Source organism: Mandrillus leucophaeus, unplaced genomic scaffold (genome assembly GCF_000951045.1).
Source record: "Mandrillus leucophaeus isolate KB7577 unplaced genomic scaffold, Mleu.le_1.0 Scaffold339, whole genome shotgun sequence".
NCBI classification, from domain to species: Eukaryota; Metazoa; Chordata; class Mammalia; order Primates; family Cercopithecidae; genus Mandrillus; species Mandrillus leucophaeus.
Genome location: NW_012103576.1, coordinates 2,242,582 through 2,265,556, shown reverse-complemented (window position 1 = coordinate 2,265,556; position 22,975 = coordinate 2,242,582). Strand labels below are relative to the sequence as shown.

The 22,975-nt window shown below is 44.9% G+C and overlaps 1 protein-coding gene and 1 long non-coding RNA gene across 3 annotated transcripts in view; one reads left to right on the top strand and one right to left on the bottom strand.

The window, feature by feature from the left end:
- Positions 1 to 13,378, bottom strand: part of LOC105545788 — a 40,793-nt gene extending 27,415 nt beyond the window's left edge. Inside the window, exon 1 of the long non-coding RNA XR_001006983.1 lies at positions 13,277 to 13,378. This is a non-coding gene — a long non-coding RNA (uncharacterized LOC105545788). The remainder of the gene's footprint in view (positions 1 to 13,276) is intronic.
- A 95-nt stretch (positions 13,379 to 13,473) lies between these two features.
- ARHGAP36 (Rho GTPase activating protein 36) overlaps positions 13,474 to 22,975 on the top strand; it is a 31,590-nt gene continuing 22,088 nt past the window's right edge. For both annotated transcript variants that reach the window (XM_011988822.1, XM_011988821.1), the window contains exon 1: positions 13,474 to 13,676. In XM_011988822.1, the coding sequence (XP_011844212.1) occupies positions 13,619 to 13,676 (58 nt within the window). In that variant the 5' untranslated portion in view covers positions 13,474 to 13,618. The remainder of the gene's footprint in view (positions 13,677 to 22,975) is intronic.

Sequence of the window (22,975 nt, the reverse complement as noted above, 5' to 3'; positions counted from 1 at the left end):
GATCCACCCACCCAACCAGCATGCCCCTTTCAAAGGCAGTTGTGCTACCCCTGCATGTGCCCAGCACTAGCCAGAGGGGTTGGTGCAGTCTGTGTGTCAGCCCAAGCCAGGTGGACACACCAACAACCACCTGTGGCTTTCCTGGGTGGGCATCTTGAGCCCACATGTTTCACATCATCATGCACCTACCTGTCAGTGCTGGAAACTGCACTAAGAAATATTGATACTGCACAAAATCATTAAACTGGGGCCATGGCTAAATACTTATTGGGGCAGACAGTGACGCCATGTTTGCTCAGAAAATTCAATCAAGTTCTGTGCAATTACTGCGGGTTTAGATTTGAACAAATTAGCTCTTAGTCATAGAATTTCAGAATGTCAGAGCTGGAAGGACCCTTAGAATTCATCCGGCCCTGTGTAACCCTGAGGTTTTCAAACTTCGCTTTTGCAAGAAACACTTTTTAACCAAGGAAATCTTATGACGCTCCTCTTATTCGAGTAGGGATCCTGATGCGTAGCCTCCCCTTCTCATCTGCTTCAAACTGCAGAGGTGAAAAGGAAAGTCCAGTGAAGTTAAGGAGGATCATGGCATACTGGGGGAAAAAGTTCTAGTCTTGGAGTAAGCATCAAGACAGACTCCAACTCTGTCTTAGCCAAGGGACTGATATTCAGCCGTTTACACTCATGCCTGAAAGGGGTCTTTTGGATATGATCATTTAAACTGGTGAGAGAAGTCTGTTCCCAGGAGGGGAGATACAGTAACTAACAGACCCTAGCAGGAGTGAGTTTATTTAAATGAAACACATTGCTACCAACCTTCATGAAGCCTAAAGAAAAATCCCAAGGGCGGGAGACCCAGAATGGTAAATGCCCATTATTAGAGTATTTCACAAAGGCAAAGAGAAGAGAGGAGGAAAGGAGCTAGGCCAAACCTCCTCCTCCCACCCTGGTGGATGTCTGCTTGTGTACCTGTCTATTCACATGTCCATCTTTTGAGGTGCCTTTGTGTCATCTTTCACAGTGGTATATCTAGTTCCTTGGCAGTTTCTGCCTGGAGCCCATCCTGTGTTCAGGTTGGCTCTCCCTTTCTGCTGTGAGTCTGTCGCTGCCTACATCTCAAATCTTTCAGCTCCTCTGTGTCCAGATGTGCTATTTTTCATGTGCTTATTTGATTCAGAATGTGTGTCTGTGTCTGACTGATTTTACACCACAAGAATGGCTAACAGTGAAAGTGGGAGGGAGGGAGAAAAAAAACCATTTCTGGTCCTCCTAAAGACTTCAATCTCCTCTTCTATGTTTCTTAACATTTTTCACCTATTGTTTTCCCAGTATTCTTATCTCCCTCATCCTTTTTTCTTTCACTGTGTTCCTTTATCTCTGGTTGTTCTATTTTTATATTTCTCTATATACTTTTCTTTTGTATTTTATTTATTTCTTCCCCTTTCTCTTCCCCTACTTGTTTTCTCTCTAGATTTATCTTTCCCCATATATTTTCCTTTTTTCTTATTTTTTTCTTTCTCTATATAACTTTTCCCATTTTTGGGGATTATTTCTGAGTCTGCTTTTGTTTATTTTTCTTCTTTTCTTTTCTTTTCTTTTCCCTCCCTCCCTTCCTCCCTCCCTCCCTTCTTTCTTTCTTCCTTTCTTTTCTTTTCTTTCTTTTCCTTTTTTTTCAGGGTTTCACTTTGTCACCCAGGCTGGAGCACAGTGGCATGATCATAGCTCGCTGCAACCTTGACCTCCTGGGCTCCAGTGATCCTCTTACCTCACCCTCCTGAGTAGCTGGAGCTATAGGTGCATGCCAAAACACCCTGTTAATTAAAAAAAAAAAATTCTATTGATGGGGTCTTGCTATGTTGCCCAGGCTGGTCTTGAACTCGTGGGCTCACCTCTGCCTTCCAAAGTGCTGGGATTACAGGCGTGAGCCACCGCACCCAGCTACTTCTTACTCTTTCTTCTTTTCCTCTTAGCTCCTATTTCTGGGTTTCTCTTTTAACTGTGTTCCTTTTCCTCCATGTGTCTCTTTTCTGTGATCCTTTATTTTATTCATTTTCTTTCCCTGTCTTTCTCCATGTCTTGTTTTTCTGTTTCTCTTTCTCTTGCCCATTCTTCTCATCTCTCTGTCAGTACCTCCTTGTGTATGAATCTGTCAGCCTCTTTTGTGCTTTGTTCTCCCCAAAGATGCTTCAAGCCTCAGGAGAGGGAAGGAGTTACCCTTTTCTGCCCTGGGCTAGGCTGTGGGTGGGTGGGGTTCATTATCTGTCTTTTCACTCAAGGATGGGTGGGGTCGTTTGCTGCTCCCTGGAACCTAACCAACACATCCTTGTTCCCCGCCCCCAGGACCCCATCTGCAGAGTCACACTGTGACTCCAGCTGCTGTGCTGCTTGCATTCCCTGCACGTCCCATGCGGAGTGATGAGCCCCCAGGTGCAATGGGAGAATTCATCAGCCACCTGACAGGGCTAACAATTTACTCCTGAGAAATAATCCATATCCAGATAATGGATCACCCCTGACTCCCTGAGACCATTTGTCTTTGCACTTAAATGGCACCAGAATCCAGGGGCAGAGCTAGGCACTGTATCCCAGGTTCATTGGTAGATGAATAGGCTGGAATAATAATGTTAAGGATTATGATAAGGAACACTTTGCATTCGCATGGTGCTTTTAAACGCTATAGATTTGGAGGAGATTAACCTTCCTTGGCTCATCTCTTTTGCATCTCACACACTGTGGACCCTGCTTGCAGATTCAGAAACAGGGGAATTTTAGTGACTCACCCAGTCTCATCTAGCCTGTTACTGGCAGAAATTGGAGGAAAACTATTTCCTGACTTCCTGAGACTCTTTCCTCTGAATGTTACATGGCCTTCCAATCTCTGGGTCCCACTGTTTTTATCCAAGAAATGGAAGCCGATACTAAAAGACAGTATACTGGAGGGGTTCATAGATCTGGCTTTGAATCCTGGCTCTGCATTAGCTAGCTGTGTGGCCTTGGGCAGGCTGCTTACTCACTAGAAACTACATCCTCCTCTTTAAAGTAGGGATCCAAATAAACCTTCCTCGTAGGACTATTATGAGGATGAAGAGAAATTATGCATGCAAAGTGCTTATTATAGTGCCTTCCTTATAGTAAAAGCTCCATGAATGTTAGCTATGATTATTACTACTGCCTGTCTCTTTGCAGGATGCTAAGTGAACTCATACAAATGCATGAGAAAATTGGTCTAGAGGAGGGGAAGAGATAATTGGTGGCTTCCACATAAGTGTCCCTGAGGCCATTGATGGGGGAAGGGATGAGGAAGAGTGAATTCTGATTGCGGGAGGAATTACAGATTCTGCTTGGGGTGGGAGGTCCTGCCAGCTCCGGGAACAGCCAAAGAGAAGGAAGGAGATTGGGGATCTGTGTTCAGGCTCCAAACATATTTCATTGCTCAGCAGGGTCAATTGTTGGCCTTTAGTCCCAGCCAGCTAAGGTTCCCGTTCTCAGGGTCTCAGCTGTTTCTGTTTCCCTGGGGTGGTTCTCTTTCCCAAAAACTGGACAGAGGAATATTTCTTTGGGGGAATATTGAAGCCCAAAAGGTTTTGTGGAAGGCCAGCACAAACGAAAAATAATGAATTCTTGTGCAGGAGCCTTTTGCGTAAATGGGAGTTCACAGTACAAATGTAAGAAATATTATTAATATTCCCAATAATAACAGTAATGATCACTCTTTAAAGCTTGTTCTATGGAGTGCCACTGCTAGAGGTTGACACATCATCTCGGATGGTGCGAAACATCCCCAGGGTCCATCTGCATTCAGAACCACAGCCCACATTCTTCTCCCCCTTTACGGAGACCTCGCTCTCCCAGAGTCACACACATAATTTAGCCTTCGGTGAAATGATTCTGACGCTATAGAGGCTCCCTGGAGAATGGATGCTGTGCGGAGGCGGGCAGTGTGGGCTCCTGACTTCAAGCTGCAGCAAGGCAAGGAATTGATACATCTCCTAAGCTCCAAGGGCTCAACTCCTTTGGAGATGAGAAGGGCTTTGTCAAAGTCTGATGGTTATTAATAATTCTCTCAACCGAAGAGAGCCCCGTGCTTATCAATTGACAAGTATTTAGTGAGAATCCTCTGTGGGGGATCTAAAGAGGTTTGGCAGAGCTGACAATGTGGTTGAGGAGACAGACCACAGACATAGAAAGATTATTGACAATAAAAGCAGTCCCTTCAACAAAGAGATGCTAGCAGCTGAAGCAAAGTGGAAAAAAATGTAGAGTCAGGAGACCTGACATTACAATCTCTCTGAAACTTGGTTTCCCTATCATCTTAGAAAGGCAGCCTGCTATCATTAAAAGAATGTTCACTTTGGAGTCAGACCAACCTGACTTAAAATTTCAATTACCTCAGAAACCAACTAGGGGTCATTGAACCAGTTACTTAACTCCTATGGGGCACAATTACCTTATGTATAAATTGAGATATAATAATAGCCCCCACCTCATAGTGTTGTGGTGAGAATTAAATGAAAGCACACATGTAAAATGCTAAACATAATGCCTGGCACACAGTAAACATTTAATAATCTGTTCTTCTTATTATAATATGCAAGGGGAAAGCAGAGAATGCTTGGAAATAGAAGGGTTTTATTTTCCTCTTCAGCTCTTTATGTGCGTGACATTAAATTTCATATGAATGCAAACCAAAAAATACTTATATGTAAACAATAATTATAATATCACTGTATGATACCTTTTATATGCCTCCCCAGTATTGCTCACTAAATTTGGTATGATCAAATTTACAGAACAGTGAAATAGCAGAGGAGACAAATTATATGCTCCTTGTGATCTTGAATTCCTTTCTGAGCTTCAGTTTTCCCATCTGTATAATGTGGCTAAGAACACCTACTTCACAGTGCGGTTGTGAAAATTAAATTAAAATGTGTATAATGCACTAGGCAGAAAACAAACATTAGCTCCCTCCTCTTCTCTCATCTATAAAAATGAGAATAAGAAAAAATCATCCTCACAGGGTTATGATGAGGATGAAGACAGGCAAATACACAGGAAATGCTTGTAAACTGTAAGATCTCCCATAATAGTCTTTACAGAACATTTGAAGTGTACCAGGCATTGTGCAATTAACAAATGTTAATCAATTAGGTAAACATTACTTAAGTGTCTACTATATGGAGGACACTATTTTAGGTATTGTGAGTGATCCAGAAAGATAAGGGCCATCAGAGTAGATGAGCCCCTCCACATAAGAATAGAGCATTGAGGACAGGACCTGAGCAATGCTCCCATTTAGGGTACCAAAGGAGAATGCAGAGCTAGAAGGAGAAATCAGAGGTAAGAACACCAGTATAGCACAGTGTCCTCAGAGCCAAGGGAAGAGTGAGTTTCAATAAATAGAGACTTATAATGTAGCATTGTGCAAAGAATGAAAATAAAAATAGGACAGAGATGTGTCCCCTTGGAGTAGGCCTCCAAAAAAACATTGGTAACAGTATTGAGAGGGGCTGTGTGTGTGTGCAAATATGGAGGGGGTAGGAGCTGTCTTGCGTGGATGGCAGGAGTGTTTCTCCAGCATGGCTGCTCTCTGGTCCTAGGCAGATGCATCTCTGATGGCACCTTCCTGCCTTACTGCTTAGTTTTCAGTCTCATAACTCTCCTGGGATCTGAAGGGTAGAACAGCAGGACAGTTATAAGCCCTGGTGCTTGATAGCAGGAGAGGGTGTTGGGCCACAGAAGTCAGAAGAGGGGGTCCTTGGGTGGGGCCCAGACCCAAAGTAGCTCAGAAGATAAAGTCAGTCCTTGGTATCTTTTGTCCTAGGGCCAATTTTGGTGTTCTTATGGTGCCTGGGATGGAGGAATGCAGGGAGGGAAGGGCAAACAACCCCTTAGTTAGGGAAATCTAGGACTCTGGAGCTAGCCTTGCATCTTTGTTTAAGGCGTGGGTTGTCCCAAGATTGAGTTATAATGGAGAAAGACCTATTTGCATTGACAAATGGCACTTAATGAAGGGAATGATTAAAAGTGAGGAAGCTACAGGCTCAGAAATGTCAGTGGTTGTTGTACAAGAGAATTCCTTTATTGCACGTTCCTCTCCCCCTTCTCCCTCCTCCTTTTTGTTCCCTCCCGCTATTACTCATCATCCTTCTTCTCCTCTGCCCTCTTCCTGCTTGCTCCATCCACCTCCACCCACAGCAACTGATGAGATTTCTCATGATCTACAGTCAAATGCCATTAATCCCGACAGGCTCACGAGGGTCCACCTAAGCTGTCCCATGAACCAATCCTGTGAGTAGACAGACCAGGGGACGCAGCGGGCAGGCAGCCCCCCACCCCGCCCCCTCACGAGAAATGGCAGTTAAACCAATAAACCAGAGTGGTTGTCCCTAAAATAATCAATAAATCACTTGGGGTCCAAGAGAGGTGGAAAGCTCCCCAGCAAACAGTGCTCAGGATATTTTCCATGACCTTCTCTGCCTTGAATGTCCATGGCACACTAGCCGCGCGGGCCAGGACTGACTCTGCTCTCAAGGTGCCGCTCCCAGATTCCGCCTGGCCCTCTCAGTTTCAGAGGGAGGTAATTCATTCCAATGGGATGTGACAGGTGCCATCTTCAGGCGCCTGGCTCAGATCCCAGCAGCATGGACTGTCGCTGACTGCAAATCCCCCAAGTGCCACGCTGGTCTGAAGAAAGCAAGCCCTGGGGTGGGCAGATGACCTTTCAAGAACCCAGGAAGCCAAAGTGGGATAACAGTGTGATGTAATGGACCGAGCCCTGGACTAGGATGCTGGACACCTGGCTTTTAGTCCCTTTTCAGCCACTAACTTGCTAGGCGATGTTGGGTAAGTCATTTTCCCTTTCTGGATCTCAGTGCCTCCTTCCCACCGGCCCCCGTGATGAGAGGAGGTTGGACTAGATTATCTCTAATGGCACTTTCAACCCTGATAAGCAAGTTTTGAAATTAAAGAAAACATTATTTTTTGAAAATTGCCAGCTCTAATTAGAATTTGTTTAAGGACTCCTCTCGGTCTCTAATTTAAGCTGCTTGGCCATCAAATCCTTCACTCTAAACTCCAATGCAGTACAGGCAGCCACTTACCAGCACCCAAGCTCCATCTAAGACATCACAACCACTCACAGGTGTAGCCTTCCCCTCCTGCAGAGCTAGTTCTGTGTTTGGGGCCAGGTCATCCTGATAGAGTCCTGAGGTAGAGCACCGTGGGAGGGATGTACCACTAACTCTCAGATTTTAGAGTAAACCGGTGGGGTGGCTGCCTGGGAGGAGATTCCCCTTAACTTTGTATTTTCAGACTTTTAAACATATGGTAAATTTGAAAGAACAGCACAATAAATACTTGTGTGTGTATATATATATGCACAATAAATTCTCTATCTATATAATATATAGATATATATATATTTATCTATCTATATAATATGAATATAAATAAATATATATATATACACACACACACACACACACACACACTTGAAAATATGTTGCAGATATCATGACATTTCACTACTAAGAATAAAATGTTCTTAGCTGGGAAGATTCTCAGGCTTTCTAAGGGCTTTGGAATTCTCTGCAAGGTGAAAGTCTCCAAGTTTTGGAGTCCAAGGGAGGGGTCAAGAGACATATAAGATCTAAGGCCAGATTTTAGGCTGGATATGGGTAGTGTGAGAGGGAGCCCTGCACAAAAGAAGGAAGCACAAAAGTGGTTCAAGAACAGGTTCCAAACAAACAAAAAAGGCAGTGACTTTAGGCAAGTCACTCCCCTTCCTCAAACTTCAGTTTCTTCCTCTATAAAATGAGGGTTGTGCTAATCTCTGTCCTGCCAACCTCCCAAAGCTGTATGCAATTCAGATTGAAAATACATATGAGAGTACGTCGGGAGCTGATACACTTAAATATATAAAGGCAAGTGCTTTGCAGGGATGACCTTCAGAGGTAGTAAAGCCCAGGAGTCTATGGCAACACATAGAAGTGGACAGTCCCCCTGCTGAGCCCCTAAACTCTTGTTATCGAAAGCCATAGAATTTTCATCTAGAACGGAAATGTCAGTGGCTTGCATGTCTTGTAGTTTTTCAAAGGCATAAGCACACACTTGAGTTTTTTCTAGTTCTTTTTTCAGATAACACCATTTTCTTATTGATTATGGCACAAAACTAAAAGAAAACCTCCCCATGCTTTTTGTTCTTTCTGACTTTTTTTTTCTGTGCCCCCCTTAGTTCCCACCATTCTCCCTACCCCACCCGGTCGAGACTTCTGGAGTTGGAAAATTCTCTCATCCTGCCTACCCCTAGCTCAAAGAGCAAAATGCTTTACAAAATTAAGTGAGCATTTGGGATTTTTAACTTGATTTTATCTTTTCATTCAACCAGAGGGGTATGTGTGTGGGAGATGCACTTGTCAACTAAAAGCAATTTCTCTGCCTCCTTGGGGACTGAAGCGTAATTGTTGCTCTGTCTTTCTGGTGTCAGGATGAAACTTGCATTTTCCTGAGTGGTGTCAGCACACTGACAGACAGCTCCTGGGATCTAGCAAGGAGTACCGAAAAAGAATGGGCAGGGGGCGAGAGATGTGGAGGCTGGTCTCAGCTCATCTCTTCTCCCCTGGGTGACTTTGGGATAGTCACTTACTTTGCCTCACTTTTCTAAATCTAAGAAAATGGGAATAATTCTCTCCCATATCTACCTCACAAAGATGGTGCCAGGACTTTGTCAGGTTTCAGTGATATGAAAATGTTTAGAATTAATAGAGCTATGGGAAAAAAGTGCTGCGGAAGGAGTGTACCCCTAGAAATGCTGTTAAGTAGCTAGAAAGGAACTTCAAGATTTCTCTGTATAACCCCATTTGAGAAATGAGGAAATTGAGGCCCTTCTGAGGTTCAAAGCGGTCCCCCGAAGCACCCGTGATTTAACTGACACGTTTACCATTTGCCCAGTTAAGTCTTTCACAAATAGAAAACCAGGGAGGCAGGGTCTTGAGGTCCTGGGGCTTGGAGTCCCTTTTAGAGAACAAATATGATCCCTGTGCGCTCTGTGTGGACCTTCTGATAGGGCTTCTCAAAAGGACATGCTGGGGGGCAGGGTGCTGATCTGCCAATTCCCTTCATGGGCCCAGAGATAAGTACTTTGTTATCTCATTCCTGAAAATGCAGAGACCTTCCTAACAATCTGTAGAGCAGGGGTGTCCAAGTTTTTGGCTTCCCTGGGCCACTTTGGGAGAAATGTTGGGCCATACATAAAATACACTAACACTAATGATAGCTGATAAGGTAAAACAAATGGCAAAAGAATCTTATAATGTTTTAAGAAAGTTTACACATTTGTGTTGGGCCGCATCCAAAGCTGTCCTGGGTTGCATGTGGCCTGTGGGTCATGGCTTGGACAAGCCTGCTGTAGAGGGAGGTGGGCGGCAGGACTGAGATTCCCACTTCATAGAGGAGGAGCCTGAGGCTCATGTTGGGAAGCAGACACACATTCACCTAGCCAGTCAGCCAGTAAGTCCAGCCTCACTCTTGGTATTTTAACTGCCCTTTCCACTGTGCTCTCTTGCCTGATGCAAGGAACCCAACAAGTAGAAAGTTCAAATGAAATAACCTGACTGGGAAGTGCTATGTAGACATATACACAAGGATTCTTAGAAAATCCAAATGAATTACTTGTATGGAGTATGCTCATTCTGAACACACCTAGGCCCTGTGAGGAGTCATGTTTCAAGGTTTGGTCAATTTTCCATGCTACGTATTTCCCCATGCACCCAAAAGAAGTAGAGTGGGGTTAAAGTGACCAGTTTCCCCATTTGGTTGCCCCAGTGTTTCTTGTGGCTAGGGTGCCGCGGTGTTCCCTGTAGCTACGGTGCAATGGGAGGGTTTGCAGGGAAAGACTTCTTTCTTCTACATTAGAGTTTCTCTAGCTTTAATGGGCATAAAACCCCCAGGAAGGGCCTGTTAAAAGTACTATTTTCTAGTCTCCATGCCCAGAAATTCTTGTTTAGTAGGACTGGAGTGGGAGCAGGGAATCTGCATTGTTATATGACATTCCAAGTGATTCTGATGCATCTGGTCCAATGGATTGTACTTTGGGAAACACTGATCCACGACAAGGTTTAAGGGCCTTTAATTCCTACAGTCCCATTTAAGTAGCAATTATATGCCCGGGTGTCAAGCACTTTTGGGCTTCAGGAAAAAAGTTAAGAAGGTCTGAAGCCTATCTTCTAAAAGTCAGCAAACCCCCAGATTCACTTCATCATTGTGGCTAAAGACCTCTGGGAAGACAATGACCCAAGCTAGGAGCAGGATGCTTGGCTTTTAATTGGAATTACAATAGAAGACGCTTAAGCAGCAGCAAACTGTCAAGCTGTAGGTCTTGGACTGTCAGAGTGAGGACAAAGATGTCCTATGTGTCCCTTGTGAGCACATACCGTGGGATGAGGGATTACAGGTCCAAGCTAGCAGGTTCCTGGCTGCTCAATGGGGGCACTAAGAACTCCTACGTCCTCAGAAAGGAGGAGTCATAACTTGTTACGTGCTCCTGCACAGGAAGGGAATTCTGCATTTTACTCACAGGCCAACTTTCTCAGCCTTTTCTGGGTCACCAAAGCCAGCCCAAGTGCCCTGTGCCACTGGCACAACCCCAACCTAAAGGCCCTCACCATTCCCCTGTCTAGCCGAGTCCTTTATTCAGCAGAGACAAAGTTGTAGATTTTTTTCTAAGTAGAATTTTCTAACTCCAGAAAATAATATATGTTTATTAAAGAAAAACTGGAGAATACTAAGATATGAAAATAATAAAACAGTTAAAAATTGCCCATAATTGCATTACCTAAATACAATCACGACTCAGATTCTGGTGTGTTTCCTTTTAGCCTTTTATTCTGTATATAGGTTTATTATTTATTTGTGCTGTTTATATTACAGTGTGCACACATTTTGCATCCTGCCTTTTTTTCATTTAAAAGTATCATACGTGTATTTTCAGATTATCATATAAGCTTCTAAATTATACACTTAAAAATAATTGCATAATAATTCATTGAGTGAATCAACATTATTTGCATAGCTCAATATCTGGCACCTAGAGGACATTTGATAAATATTTGTTGTATGAATTAATGGATTGATGGATGAATGCATTTCCTTATTATGTTTATTATGTCCTTCTACCCCAGGATATTTAGTTAAGGATAAAGATTTTCAAAGGGAATGTAACACTAAGTAATTAAGTGGCAGAGTAGGCAGGTCAAAGAAAAGGGAGAGGGCAAAATTGCTAACTTAGTTACTAAATCAATTTTTAAAGCATTTCTGACCTCTGTATTTTCTCTTCTCTTTTTTTCCCAAAAGAGTAGATGCTTTGGTCCACCTGGAGCTTTTTCCATAGCTATTAATATACCCATTTTACAGGTGAGGAAACTAAGCTTCAGCGAGATTAAATAACCCTCCCAAGATTACATGGCTAGAACATAGCAGAATTGAGCTTCCAATCTAGGTTCGTGAGTTTCTGTAGCTTTGTTCCTTTACCACATTACACCTCTTGAGGAAAAGGCAACAAAGAAGGACAGCTGTCATGGGTTTGTACCTCATGTAGAGCTGCCCTGGAAGCAGAGCAATTTCAGTTTCCAAGGACTCTTGGATTGGACCAGGCAGGCAGATTTTGTGCCATGAGGGAGCCCAAAAAAAGCTCATTCAGTTGGGAAAAAAAGGAACCCATTGAGGCCCTTTCAAAAGCTGGTGCTGGATAAGCTCATGGGAAGAGGTAAGGCTGAGATTTCAATATCCAGGGCCTGAAACTGGACATTTCTAGATGTCAGGCTTGTTTGGCTTGGATGACTAAGTATTTGTAAAGCAGAAATTGGTAAAAGAGTAGGTCTGGTGAGTGTTTGTTGTCTGTGATTGCTTTTAGAAAACAGAGAAAATTGGAAATGATTTAGAAATTGGTACAAAGGCAGAGAGGTACCATGTTTCCCAGAAAGGAAGGAAAATGAGTGGAAGACCTTTAAACTCTGAAGATAGCTCTGCTTTGCTAAGAATTGTATGGCAAAGTATGGGCAATTTTTCCATTTTATGCACCCCTTTTGCCGCGTTAATGCTAATATCAGTGGTTAGCAAAGCAAATATAATAACTGCTCTCCCCAACGGATCCCATGATTAAGGCTTCCACTCCTCTGGCCTGCAATCGAGATGTTGGAAGAAGATTTTCCATATTTCTTTCTACCTCCTCACTAGCATTTTGATCAACAGAGCCCCGTTCTCCCAGTGGAGAAAAACAAGGCACAGAGTCATGTCTGTACAGCTACCAATGGCGAATTGGGAGAGAAATTAATTTGGGCCCCTGGGCTTGAAGTAAAAAGGAAATTTCGGTTAGACGCCCTTCCTGCCCAATGTGGTCCATCTCTGGTGGCTGCTTCCACCCCAGGATTTGGGGGGCAGGGCTGTTTTTACCACCACCAGAGGCCCCAAACACTGAACCCATTGTGGCATGTGCTCCCATATGTATTTAAAATGTAAAAATACAAAGCCATAAAAGAAGTGTAAGAAAATCCAACACAGTACCACCCCCTGTTGAAATATCAAATATCAAATTCTTTCTAAAAATAAATGTTGGTCCCCCTCCCATATCAGTGCCCTGAGCAAAAGCATTGTCAGTGGAATCTGTAAGTCGGCAGCAAGTGGGGGGTACCCATATTTGTACATACTTGACACTGGGTTCTTTTATCTCAGTTGATGATCAACCCCCTCAATACAAATGTTCCCAGGCAGGAGAGCATCTCCCTCTTCCCTGCAGAATTCCCAGGACAAGGGAAGTAAGATTACTCTCAGATATGGGGCTTCTTGGGGGAGGCGGCAAAATCATTTTTCCTACTCACATTCTTGGTCCTCTAGAACAGAGCAGTGATTTAAATCAGACTTGGAGCTACTCGGGGCTGAGGTGATGCCTGCCCTAAGAGAGGGGTTAAGGGTGGGGGTGGGAGGGTCCCTAAGGGCTGAGACATCAACTCCCCTTTAGATTCAGGGATCCTGGGGGACACACTGCTTCCCGCTTAGACTAGGCCTCTTGAGGGCTGAGATGACGCTCCGCTAAATCGTGGAGTTTTCTAGAGCTTGGGATACAGTCTCGTCCTCAGATCTGAGGCTCCCTGGGACAGGTGCGCTACCTCGCCTTCAAATTCCAGCCTTTGGGGACAGGCCTGCTTTTATGTGCCCAATCAAGGGCTCCTGGGGAGGGGGTGGGGGACAGGGACCTTCCCTCCCTCTCAGATTTGGGGCTCACCAGGGCTGAGATAGCGTCTCCCCTCAGGCTCTGGGCTCCCTGGGGTAGGTGCAAGGTCCCGCCCTCAGAGTCAGAGCTTCCCCGGACAGGAGCTGTGTGTCTCGGCCTCCCTTCGCGTGGGGCAAGGGGCTGCGGGACCAGCGGCCTCTCTTCTGACGGGGGGGGGGGTTCCCCTGAGGCCCTGCCCCCTTCGTGACATGCTCGAGGTGTCCGGTGACCGAGACACTCTTAGCTGGGTGCAGGGTGCGGCTCAGGGCGTGGTCACCGGGGGCTACTTAGGGCGGCCAGTGCAGGGGACGACGCAAAGGTTAACTGCGAGCTGCCGGGCACTCAGCGCGGGTCATGGCGTGGATACTGGACTGCCTTTTCGCCTCGGCCTTTGAGCCCCGCCCCCGCCGTGGTGAGTTGGGCCCACCGAGTCGGGGGGCTGGGGTGCTCGGCCGGGGGCGGCCGGCGGCTGCAGCCCCGGCTGGGCGCCCTGGGGCTTGGCTGGTCGCCCCCTTGCCTCCCTTCCTGCTGGCTTTTAGCTAATTGTTCCTGGCTCAAGGGACTGCCCCGTCGAGGCCCCGCATAAATCACCAGCTTTGCCGGGAACCGCGAGCAATCGCGCTAATGGCTCGGCGGTACGCGGGACGAGCGCGTGGGCGGAGTCGTTGGCTCAGCCGCCCGCAGGGACAGCCAGAGCCTTGGGGCCAGACGCGCAGGAGCAGCGTCCCACAACTCAAGGACCCTAAAGGCCCAAGGATGAATGTCCCTGACAGGGCAAGCCAGGCCCCAGGGACCCTGAAGGAGGCGGGGGTTCATTTTGCCTTGAAGCTTGTCCCCTTGTCTCAATCTCAAACACAGAATATCAGCAATGGACCCCTTAAAGTCTTCGAATTTAACCCCTTCATTTAAGAGATGATGACACTGAAGATAGGAAAAGCCTGCCTAAGGTTACCCAACAGGTTGGCAGCATACATGGGTCAGGTTAGGATCTGCCAGCTGCCCACTGCCCCAGACTGCCCAGTAGTGGATCCCTAGGGTCTTTAGTCGGGGTCTTTCCTTGGGTACTTGAGATCAATGCTTGGTTTCCCTATTTCTGTGGAATTAAGGACACAGTGTGCAAAGATCACAGCACCGGCATATGTGGGTCACATTTCACCCCTTTTCTGGAACTGCTTCTACAAAGTACATTTTGACAACTGATTACATTTTCGTCCTTAAAGTTTCAGGAGACTGATACTTTCTTTTTGACATACCCCAGGACCCCCACCCATACTGTCCTTCACTCCCCCTTGATAAGCCCCACCTCCTTCAGGCTGCCACCTGCCCCCACAGCCACCTGTTTTTCCATAGTCTCCACCTCCAAAATCTATATTGGTGAGAGTGCGTCATTGGGCACCAGCCATAGACCAAACCTGGGGTTGTCTCCTCTTTCCTCTGCCCCCTGACAGGCGGGGGAGGGAAGTCAGGGAGAGGAGGGGCCTCAGCAACTTAATTCAGCAGAGACCTGTTTTTAGTTCTTGCCAGCCCCAACACCCTACTGAGAACCATCCTAGGAGTCTGACCTCCTGCTAAAAGACTACGGCATGCTTAGCCAGTTCAAGTACAGCCTCGGGCCAGCAACAAGATCTCTGAGAAGGAAAAAGATCTGCATACACACAGAGTTTAATTTTTTCTTTTGCATATTTTTAAGGTTTATATGATCCTGGTGAATCAAAAATATAAGGGAGTTTTATAAGATGTCTTTTGAGGCCTTACTGCTCTAACAGTCTACCCTGAAAAAGGGGGTGAGGGAAACATTTCACCCTTGCTTGGACTAGAAGGTCGTCATGTGACTCCAATGAGATCAAGGACATGAAGGCTTCTTTATGAATAACCACATAGAAGGGAGTCCATATTACACCAGGAAGCCCACTCCCATCTGAAAACAGCAATGTCTATTAGAATTAGGAGGCTTTTCCTTAAACTGAACCTAAAAAACCAAATCTATGTCCTGGGAGCTTCCACCTTCTGGCCCTGGCATTGACTTCCATGGTCCTCCTTCCTAGGAAACAGTACTAGCTCTCTCCATTGTCCCACCCCCAACTCACCCTGTTCTTACCTAGGCCAAACTTCCCCAGTTTCGTCATCTGTTTAACATGTGACATAGCTTCAAGGCCCTCACCCATGTCTACCTGCTTTTCTTTGAACATGCTCCAACTTATAAATGTCCAATGACTGGGCCAAAAGAGGTTTTCCAGCTGTGCCCCTATAAATATAGTCCTGGATGGCTGACTTTCCCTCTTTTGGAAGCCTACACCACACCCAAGGTACACACATACGTAGTCATAAACACACACATAACATACACATTACCACACCTATGCATGCCCACGTGCAAAGCCATGAACACACACACGCTTCACATGCACTACATACTTTCTACACACAGCTTAATATACTCACATTACCCGTGTATGCACCGCTCACAAATCCCATGCACAGCCACACAGTTCACACAAAGACTTTATTTACATTGAATTACTTTCAACGAAAGCTACTCTTTTTCCTTAAGTAAACCCAAGTTCTTTTCAGAGTCTCCGTTCTGTATTTGGCGGTTGAACTCAAGTGTAAGACCTTATATTTGCTGCTGCACTTCTAGTCTGGTGGGACCTATTCCCCAATATACCCCTGCAGCACACCACTGCCTACATCAGCTCTACTACTTATACAAGAGCAGCTGATATATGTGAAGCACTATATGCTGGGCCCTTAGGCTCAGTTCCTTACATGTATAATCTCACTTAAGTCACAGGGCATCACTTTGAAATAAATAATCTTTGGGTAGTTTTTTGACTGGGCAAGAGCTCACTTCATTGCACTCCCCCTGAGAAATGCTGTACAATGTGAAGTGTAACTTTGTGGGTAACTATTGATATTCTGCAGGGCTGTAATTGCCTTGGTGCCTCCCTTCGAATGTCTTTCAGAAGTCTTCAGGCACCAGAGATGGGGTTGGGGGAGGAAGCTGTCACCTGACTGGGCAGAATTGGGGCAGTATCTAAATGTTCCTTCATCCCCATTACCCTTGCCCAAGAGATAGTTGGTATGTCACAGTATTTTTTTTTTTTTTTGAGGGGCAGGTTTATTTTGTCTTCATTAGAATATCATCACTCTTTTGTTGACGTTTGCTATTTTTTTTTTGTTTGAACTCTTTTTTTAAAAAATAAATTTACTTTAAATTCTGGGATACATGTGCAGAATGTGCAGTTTTGTTACATAGGTATACATGTGCCATGGTGGTTTGCATCAGAACAATTTTTTGAGGGCGACAATGGGCAATGGGCAACCATAGGAAGGCACTTGGAAGAGGCATCATTGAGGTCTGGGAGGAAAGAGGGCCCAGAAAGGCCTTCTTTCCCAGGGAAAGAGACAGCACAATTGACCCACTTGAAATTCTCTCCCCAGTTCACTCTTGGCATTGGATTTGGCCTCAAACAATTGGACTTCTGTAAAGCAGCCAAAGCTCTAAAGCTGAAGGGACCCTGGGGCCCACTTTACATACAAATTTGATCTTTTCTTGGAGATGGGACCGAATCGATTTGCTGAGGCCAGGCCTAGTTGTGCTGCAGCAGGATCAGTTTCCAGAGATGGGGCGTGACTGCCAATGAGACACCCCATTCTCCAGGTCAGGTCCTCAGATAAGCACCCCCATTCACCAATGGCAGGACTTCCCCAATTTTCTTTATTACTTGTTTGTACCTCAAAAGACATTTCTCCCAGAGAAAAAAAAATGTGATGCTCTAGAGCTTAGCCCACACTTTACCCATCGTGAGGATGAAATACAGAATCTGTGTGATGAAAACCGGCAGAAAATAATACTGTTGCAAATGTATCTCAGACTCCAGCAGTAGAGCTGACATTTATCAAGCTTAAATATCAAATGACGGAAAGCATCGAGCACTGATAGAGCAAGACACCAGGTCCCTGAGGGTGATTATGGCAACAGTGAAAGTAAAATCATTCCTTTTTTTTCACATCTAGCTACTACGACAACCTAAATGTCCAACAATAGTGGAATGGTTAAATAAAATCTATGACATATCCACTTATTAGATTGCATAGAATCATAAAAATTATTTTTGTGAAGAATATGTAACAACATAGAAAATGGTACGATTATAACTGTCAAATATGCATTTTTGAAAGACTAGAAAGAAATCGGCAATAAGATAAAGTTAGAGAATCTATTAAGGTGGTGGGATAATAGCTACTTCTCTCTGTTTTCTAAAGTCTATGAAGTTTGTTCTTCAATTACTAATTTAAAAAGGCATAAAAAGGCAAATTTAGGACCTGTGATATGCAAATAATCTATACAGTGATCTAGAATCCCACTATACATAGTTTAAATATATTTTTTCTTCTAATTGTAGTTTAAATATAATGACTGGATCAGGCCAGCCAAACATGATCTTCCCAATGATCATGAAATTTCCACTAACTCTGGGTGGGAAGAGGAACAACTGGTTTGAATCCCAGGCCAGCTCTTTTAAGGTTGCTGTGAGAGAGTTACTTAACTTCTCTTAAAATGACATAATAATGTCTATATTTTGTGGTTGTAAATAATAATAATAGTTCTTATTACTGCTGTTGTAGATGTCATTATATTAAATGCTTTCTATGGTCAGTTATCAAAAGAAGTTTTATTTTTTCCAAATGTTTACTATTTGTAAATACCAGTCACTCTACATAAACTATCTCTAACCGTAACAACTGTCTGAGGTTAGTATTATTGTCTCTATTTTAAGGACAAAAGCTCAGAGAAGTTTAGTAACTTGCCCACTGTCACACAGTGGCTGAGCAAGGATTACAATCCTTTTTGATCTGACTTCAAAGCTTGAGTGAAATTAAAAGAGAGAAACATTTGCAAAGCTCCTATGCTGACATGTGGCAGACATTTACTAGGTGGTCAACATGATGTTGGTGATACTTTGCCCAGGGCCCAGATGCCGGTCTTTGACTTATTTGATTATCTATAAATTTATTTCTGTGAAAAGGAATTTCAACTGAAAGATGCAATACAAACACACCACCTGTGTCCTCATAGATGGGGCTCTGAGTCACTAGGAAACGATTTCTGTTTCCTGCTGGCAGTATCATTTGCTCTCACATGTATCAGCAGAAGTAGGTAGATGGCATGTTTGATGAGCCTTGGCAGCTACTGTCACGTCTCAGATACACTTCTTGAGCAACCACGCGGCTTCCTCGGGATGGGTACCCAATACTCAGCAGCCGGTAGGTCCCTGCTTATTAAGGAAACTTACTAAGTGGCATGGGCATATCTGGAACCCCTGCTCTAACTATTCTCTGTCTGATGTGGTTGACACCTAATTATTACCCCTCCCATTTCCCTTTTCAAAGCTGAGGCTCCAGGACTTCCACAGAAGCAGACAGGGGTAGGAGCTGGAGAAGTTTTTCGAAATTCTTAAATCCTCAGAGGGACTCACTTGCAAGGAGGTATCTGGGGTCAGTGAGGGTAGCATGCAGGATAAATAGAAGGGATGAAGAAGAGGGAGGAGTTGAAGGCACCTTCCAGAGTCTGGGAACATCTAGGTGGGGACCTCTCAGAGCTTTTCCTGCCATGAATCTCAATACCTCTCTACTCTGTAGTCTTTTTATCCCTCCCTGGGATTATATCCACCACCACCACCCCTCCCCCGTCCCCAATTTCTTGATCTTCCTCCACCACTTCCTGCTTAAGTGCAACTTTAGCTTGCAATGACTTGCTTTTGTCTCTAGAGGGAGGCAAAAGCACCAGGGAGGAAGGGGTTCAGACTGGGGTCTTCTTCCACTTCACTAGTTTTGGCAAAGGGTAGAATTTATTTTCCTTTAATTGGGAACACATGAATAAAAACTAATCAGAGATGTATTTTAGGTGCTGCATAGCATATCTCAGAGAATCATCATATCTTTCTCTATCATCCCATCTACCCCTCAACGTAGGTGGCTGCTACAAACCGGATGGCCTTAGGCACTATTATTTCTAGAGTGAAAGTGAGGAGAAAACAAAACAGCAGTCATAGGGCAATCTTAGCCAGGAAATAATCATGCTCTTACTTTCTGGGGCACAATGGCACATATTTAGGAGACTGGGTTGGGGCTGGATCAGCAACTGGGGTGGAGGAAGTCTGAACAGTGAGCAGAAAGTTTGAAACTTTCCTGTGTGGAGTATTATATCCAAAACCTTGGTCTCATTAACACTGCGAGGAGAAACTGCAGAGTGAGAATTGGACTTAAGGTCCAATTCTTCTGGGGCTGCATTAGGCTGATCAAACATCATCCTAAAAGAAGAGGGACTATTTCAAGAGTGTCAGACAAGCCAGTAATGAGGAAAATTGGCAGTTTAGTCAGTTGGCTCCACTCCCTAAACACCATGGTTGAGATACTCTGGGCTACATGAGAAGGAAAAAAAGTGCAGAAGGGAATTAACTAACCTTTTCTTAAACATTTACTGTATCTGTTAAGCACTTGGCTGATGGTTTCTATGGTTTACCTCCTTTAGTCATCTGAGCAATTCTAGGCAGGTGTTAACATCTCCATTTTACAGTTGAGGAAACTGAGGCTCAGAGAGGTGAAGTAACCTTGCCAAGATCACACAGCAAGTAAGTGCTCAAGCTGGGATACCAACACAAAGCTGTCTCATTCTGAAGCCTGTGGTCTTTCTCTGCCCTCCCCACATGGAAAAAACAAAAGCCCTGATTTTCAAGGGCTTTACTCTCATAGGGAAACCATGATCTCTCTCCCCACAAAAATCCACATTTTGGTGCCCTGCTCCTCCAGATTCTTAGATTTAGGGTGAAATCAAGCAAATCTCTGTTTATATTGGACCGTAATGGGAGTTATTAAAGCATTTTCCACCTTTGCAATTCCCCATATAATCTTCATGTTATGGGAACATATTTCCTGAACTCCAAAGCGAGAGAGAGAGACTTATGATGGTGATTTTAAGCTCCAAGGAAAGAGTGTGTGTGTGTGTGTGTCTATCCCATGGTGGTGGCATGTTGATAAGTGTTCTGATAGCCCCTCTTATTGCCCCATTTATATGGGTGGGGGGCATCAGAGAAGGATAGCTTTCCATTATGCTAGTAGTCCCTGGCCCACGACTGCATCTTTGGAGCCATAGCCGGGAGCTTTTGGCTTCTTCAGAGTTGAAGTTTGTCCTCCATTTCACAGGCAGGAACACTGAGCTGGAGTGAACCAGATGGTCTTTATGAACCGAAGTGGAACTGACACAACAGGATTTAGATGGGTAGTCTAGTGATGTGTTTATGCATGTGTGCGTATGTGTGTGTGCTGGTGTTGAGAAGCAGGGGCAGACCCTCTGAGGAAGAGAGGCCTCACATGAACAGCTGTGAGGAGGTGGAAGTGAAGCCGGTATATTCAGAGGAGAGTGAGGAGGTGTCAGATTGGCCCCACAGCAGCAGGAAAGCTGAGCATCTGAGACCAGATGCTAGGAGATACCAAAGTTTGCCTGAACACCTTGTATGGATTTCAGTTTAATGAAACCAAGGGGCTTCAGGTGGTCTATGCCCTGCCTGAGTAAGACTGATGTATTTAGGCTCCCCTTTTCCCCAAAAAAGGAGACTTTCTGGCTACAGAATACTTTGGGCAATGCTTTTTGTGCCCACCCAGGATGAGGTGCTGACCCAGGCCCAGCTGGGGGGAAGCTTTATGGATGTTCCAACTGTTTTTCATCCACGCACCAGGCTCATTTGTGCCAGATGAAAGGGCACAATAATAACAGTGGCAATTTAAATCGTGCTTCTCACTTTCCCCCCTGAAAAGTGGCGAAGTGACTCACCACTGTTGAATTGTCCCTCTCTATCCACCCCCTGACCTGTTTGCAGCAGTCTAGGCTGGTTCCCTGGGGGCTAAGCTGGGAGCCTGGGAGCTAGTGCTTCCAGAGGCCTTTTAGCTGTGACTGGGATGACATCATGCCCCCCCATAAATGTGTTCCCCAAAATGCGATGTATTGCTTTAATTTGGGTTTCTCAGATGAGGCTGCTTGGAAGGCATTAGAGCAGCATGAGCCCCATTAGGAAAGTGCAGTGCCCCCCGACTCATGAATAATATAAAATGGGGTCCATTCAGTAATCTTTTCTGAGGGAGAAGCTCTGCTTGTTTTTCTACATGCAGTTTGGTATGGAGACGCTTGCTCTATTTGAAATTTGCCATATACCAACTTCTGGTAGTGATGTTGTAAAAATGGGTCTGGGGGAGCTGTGAAATGATTCTCTTACTCCACCCTGATTCTTCACCTCCATTTCCCCCCATACCCAATTCCCCTGACCCTATGACTGGAAAATGTTCATTTTCAACTCTTTCTTTCAGCACCAGCCTATGGAGAGCTCCCAGAACTGGAGCTAGTGAGGTGCACTTGTGCCTAGAGTAATTACAGATTTTGAAGTATCAACAAAGCAGGTAATTAGGTGGAGAAAGTATCCGCTGTCTGGGAGACAAAGAAAGTAATTATGCTGACTACTCCTGGTGCTGTCAGTAAACTCAAAAGAAAGATTTGTAGAGAAATGATAATGTTTGATAGAAACTTCAATGTCTAGCAGGAATCAGGGGACTCTCAGTAAAGCCACCTGGTATGTAATAAAGGTTTAGGAAATATGGTAGACCTGAGTTCAAATACCAGCTCTGCCTCCTAGGGTCTGTGTGATCTTGGAGAAATTACTTAACTACTCTGAGCCTGATGTGTGAAGTGTAAAAATAGCAATAATTATAGCTCTATCTACCTTACAGGATCATTGTAAGGACCCAAGGAGATAATGCATGTCAGAACACTTAGCACAATGCCCAGTACACAGTAGGTACTTAACAAATGGCAACATTATTAGTATTATTACAACTATCCTTGCTACATACCAGGTATTCTCTACAGCAGTTTAGAGTTTAAAAAGGGAAATAAATGATTGCAGTTATGTATGATCATGTCATGAGAAGTATGAAGGGTGTAATTGTGGTGGCTCAAAGAAGCGAGCCCTCAGTTGAGAGGGAAAAGCACAGAAGAGCAGAGAAAGTTTTGTGATTCTGGAGTTAGGTTTTAAAAAAATAAGTAGGAGTTTGTCACAAGGCCCAAGGGGAAAGGGCTTCCAGGCAACTGGATCTGCCCACACAAAGCCAAAAAGGTGTGAAACAGCCAGGCCCTGAGCAAATAGTTGGGCTCAGCTAGGCACCAACTGGGATCTCCTGGGCGGGGGAGGGGTGTCAGGTCAGAGACCAAGAATCTATCCAGCTTACTCCCACCAGCCCCTGTATCGCGCCCTAGGCGCCCTACCTGGCCAATCACGTGCGGCGCCCTCCTCTTCTTTCCTCTAAGCAGTCAGGTAAATTCACATCCTGCCCCAGCTGGCCACAGAGGTGGGCGGGCAGGCGAACCCCCACGGTGAAGATCAGACCAGCGGGCACCTCTGCGGGGGTCGCGGCCCCTACTTCCTTTCGCCTCTCAGTCCCAGCCCAACGTCCCACTCGTCCCCGCCCCCAACCACACACACGGTCACTTGGGTTCTTTTAGACAACCCTGTACTCTCACACACCGCACCCATACACTTATGCGGCAATCCGCCTTCAAGACACACACAACCCGTTCATCCAAGCACTTAAGCTGACCACATGCGTCCACACCACACACATGAGAACATCACACCAAAAGACACACACCGCACCCTCACA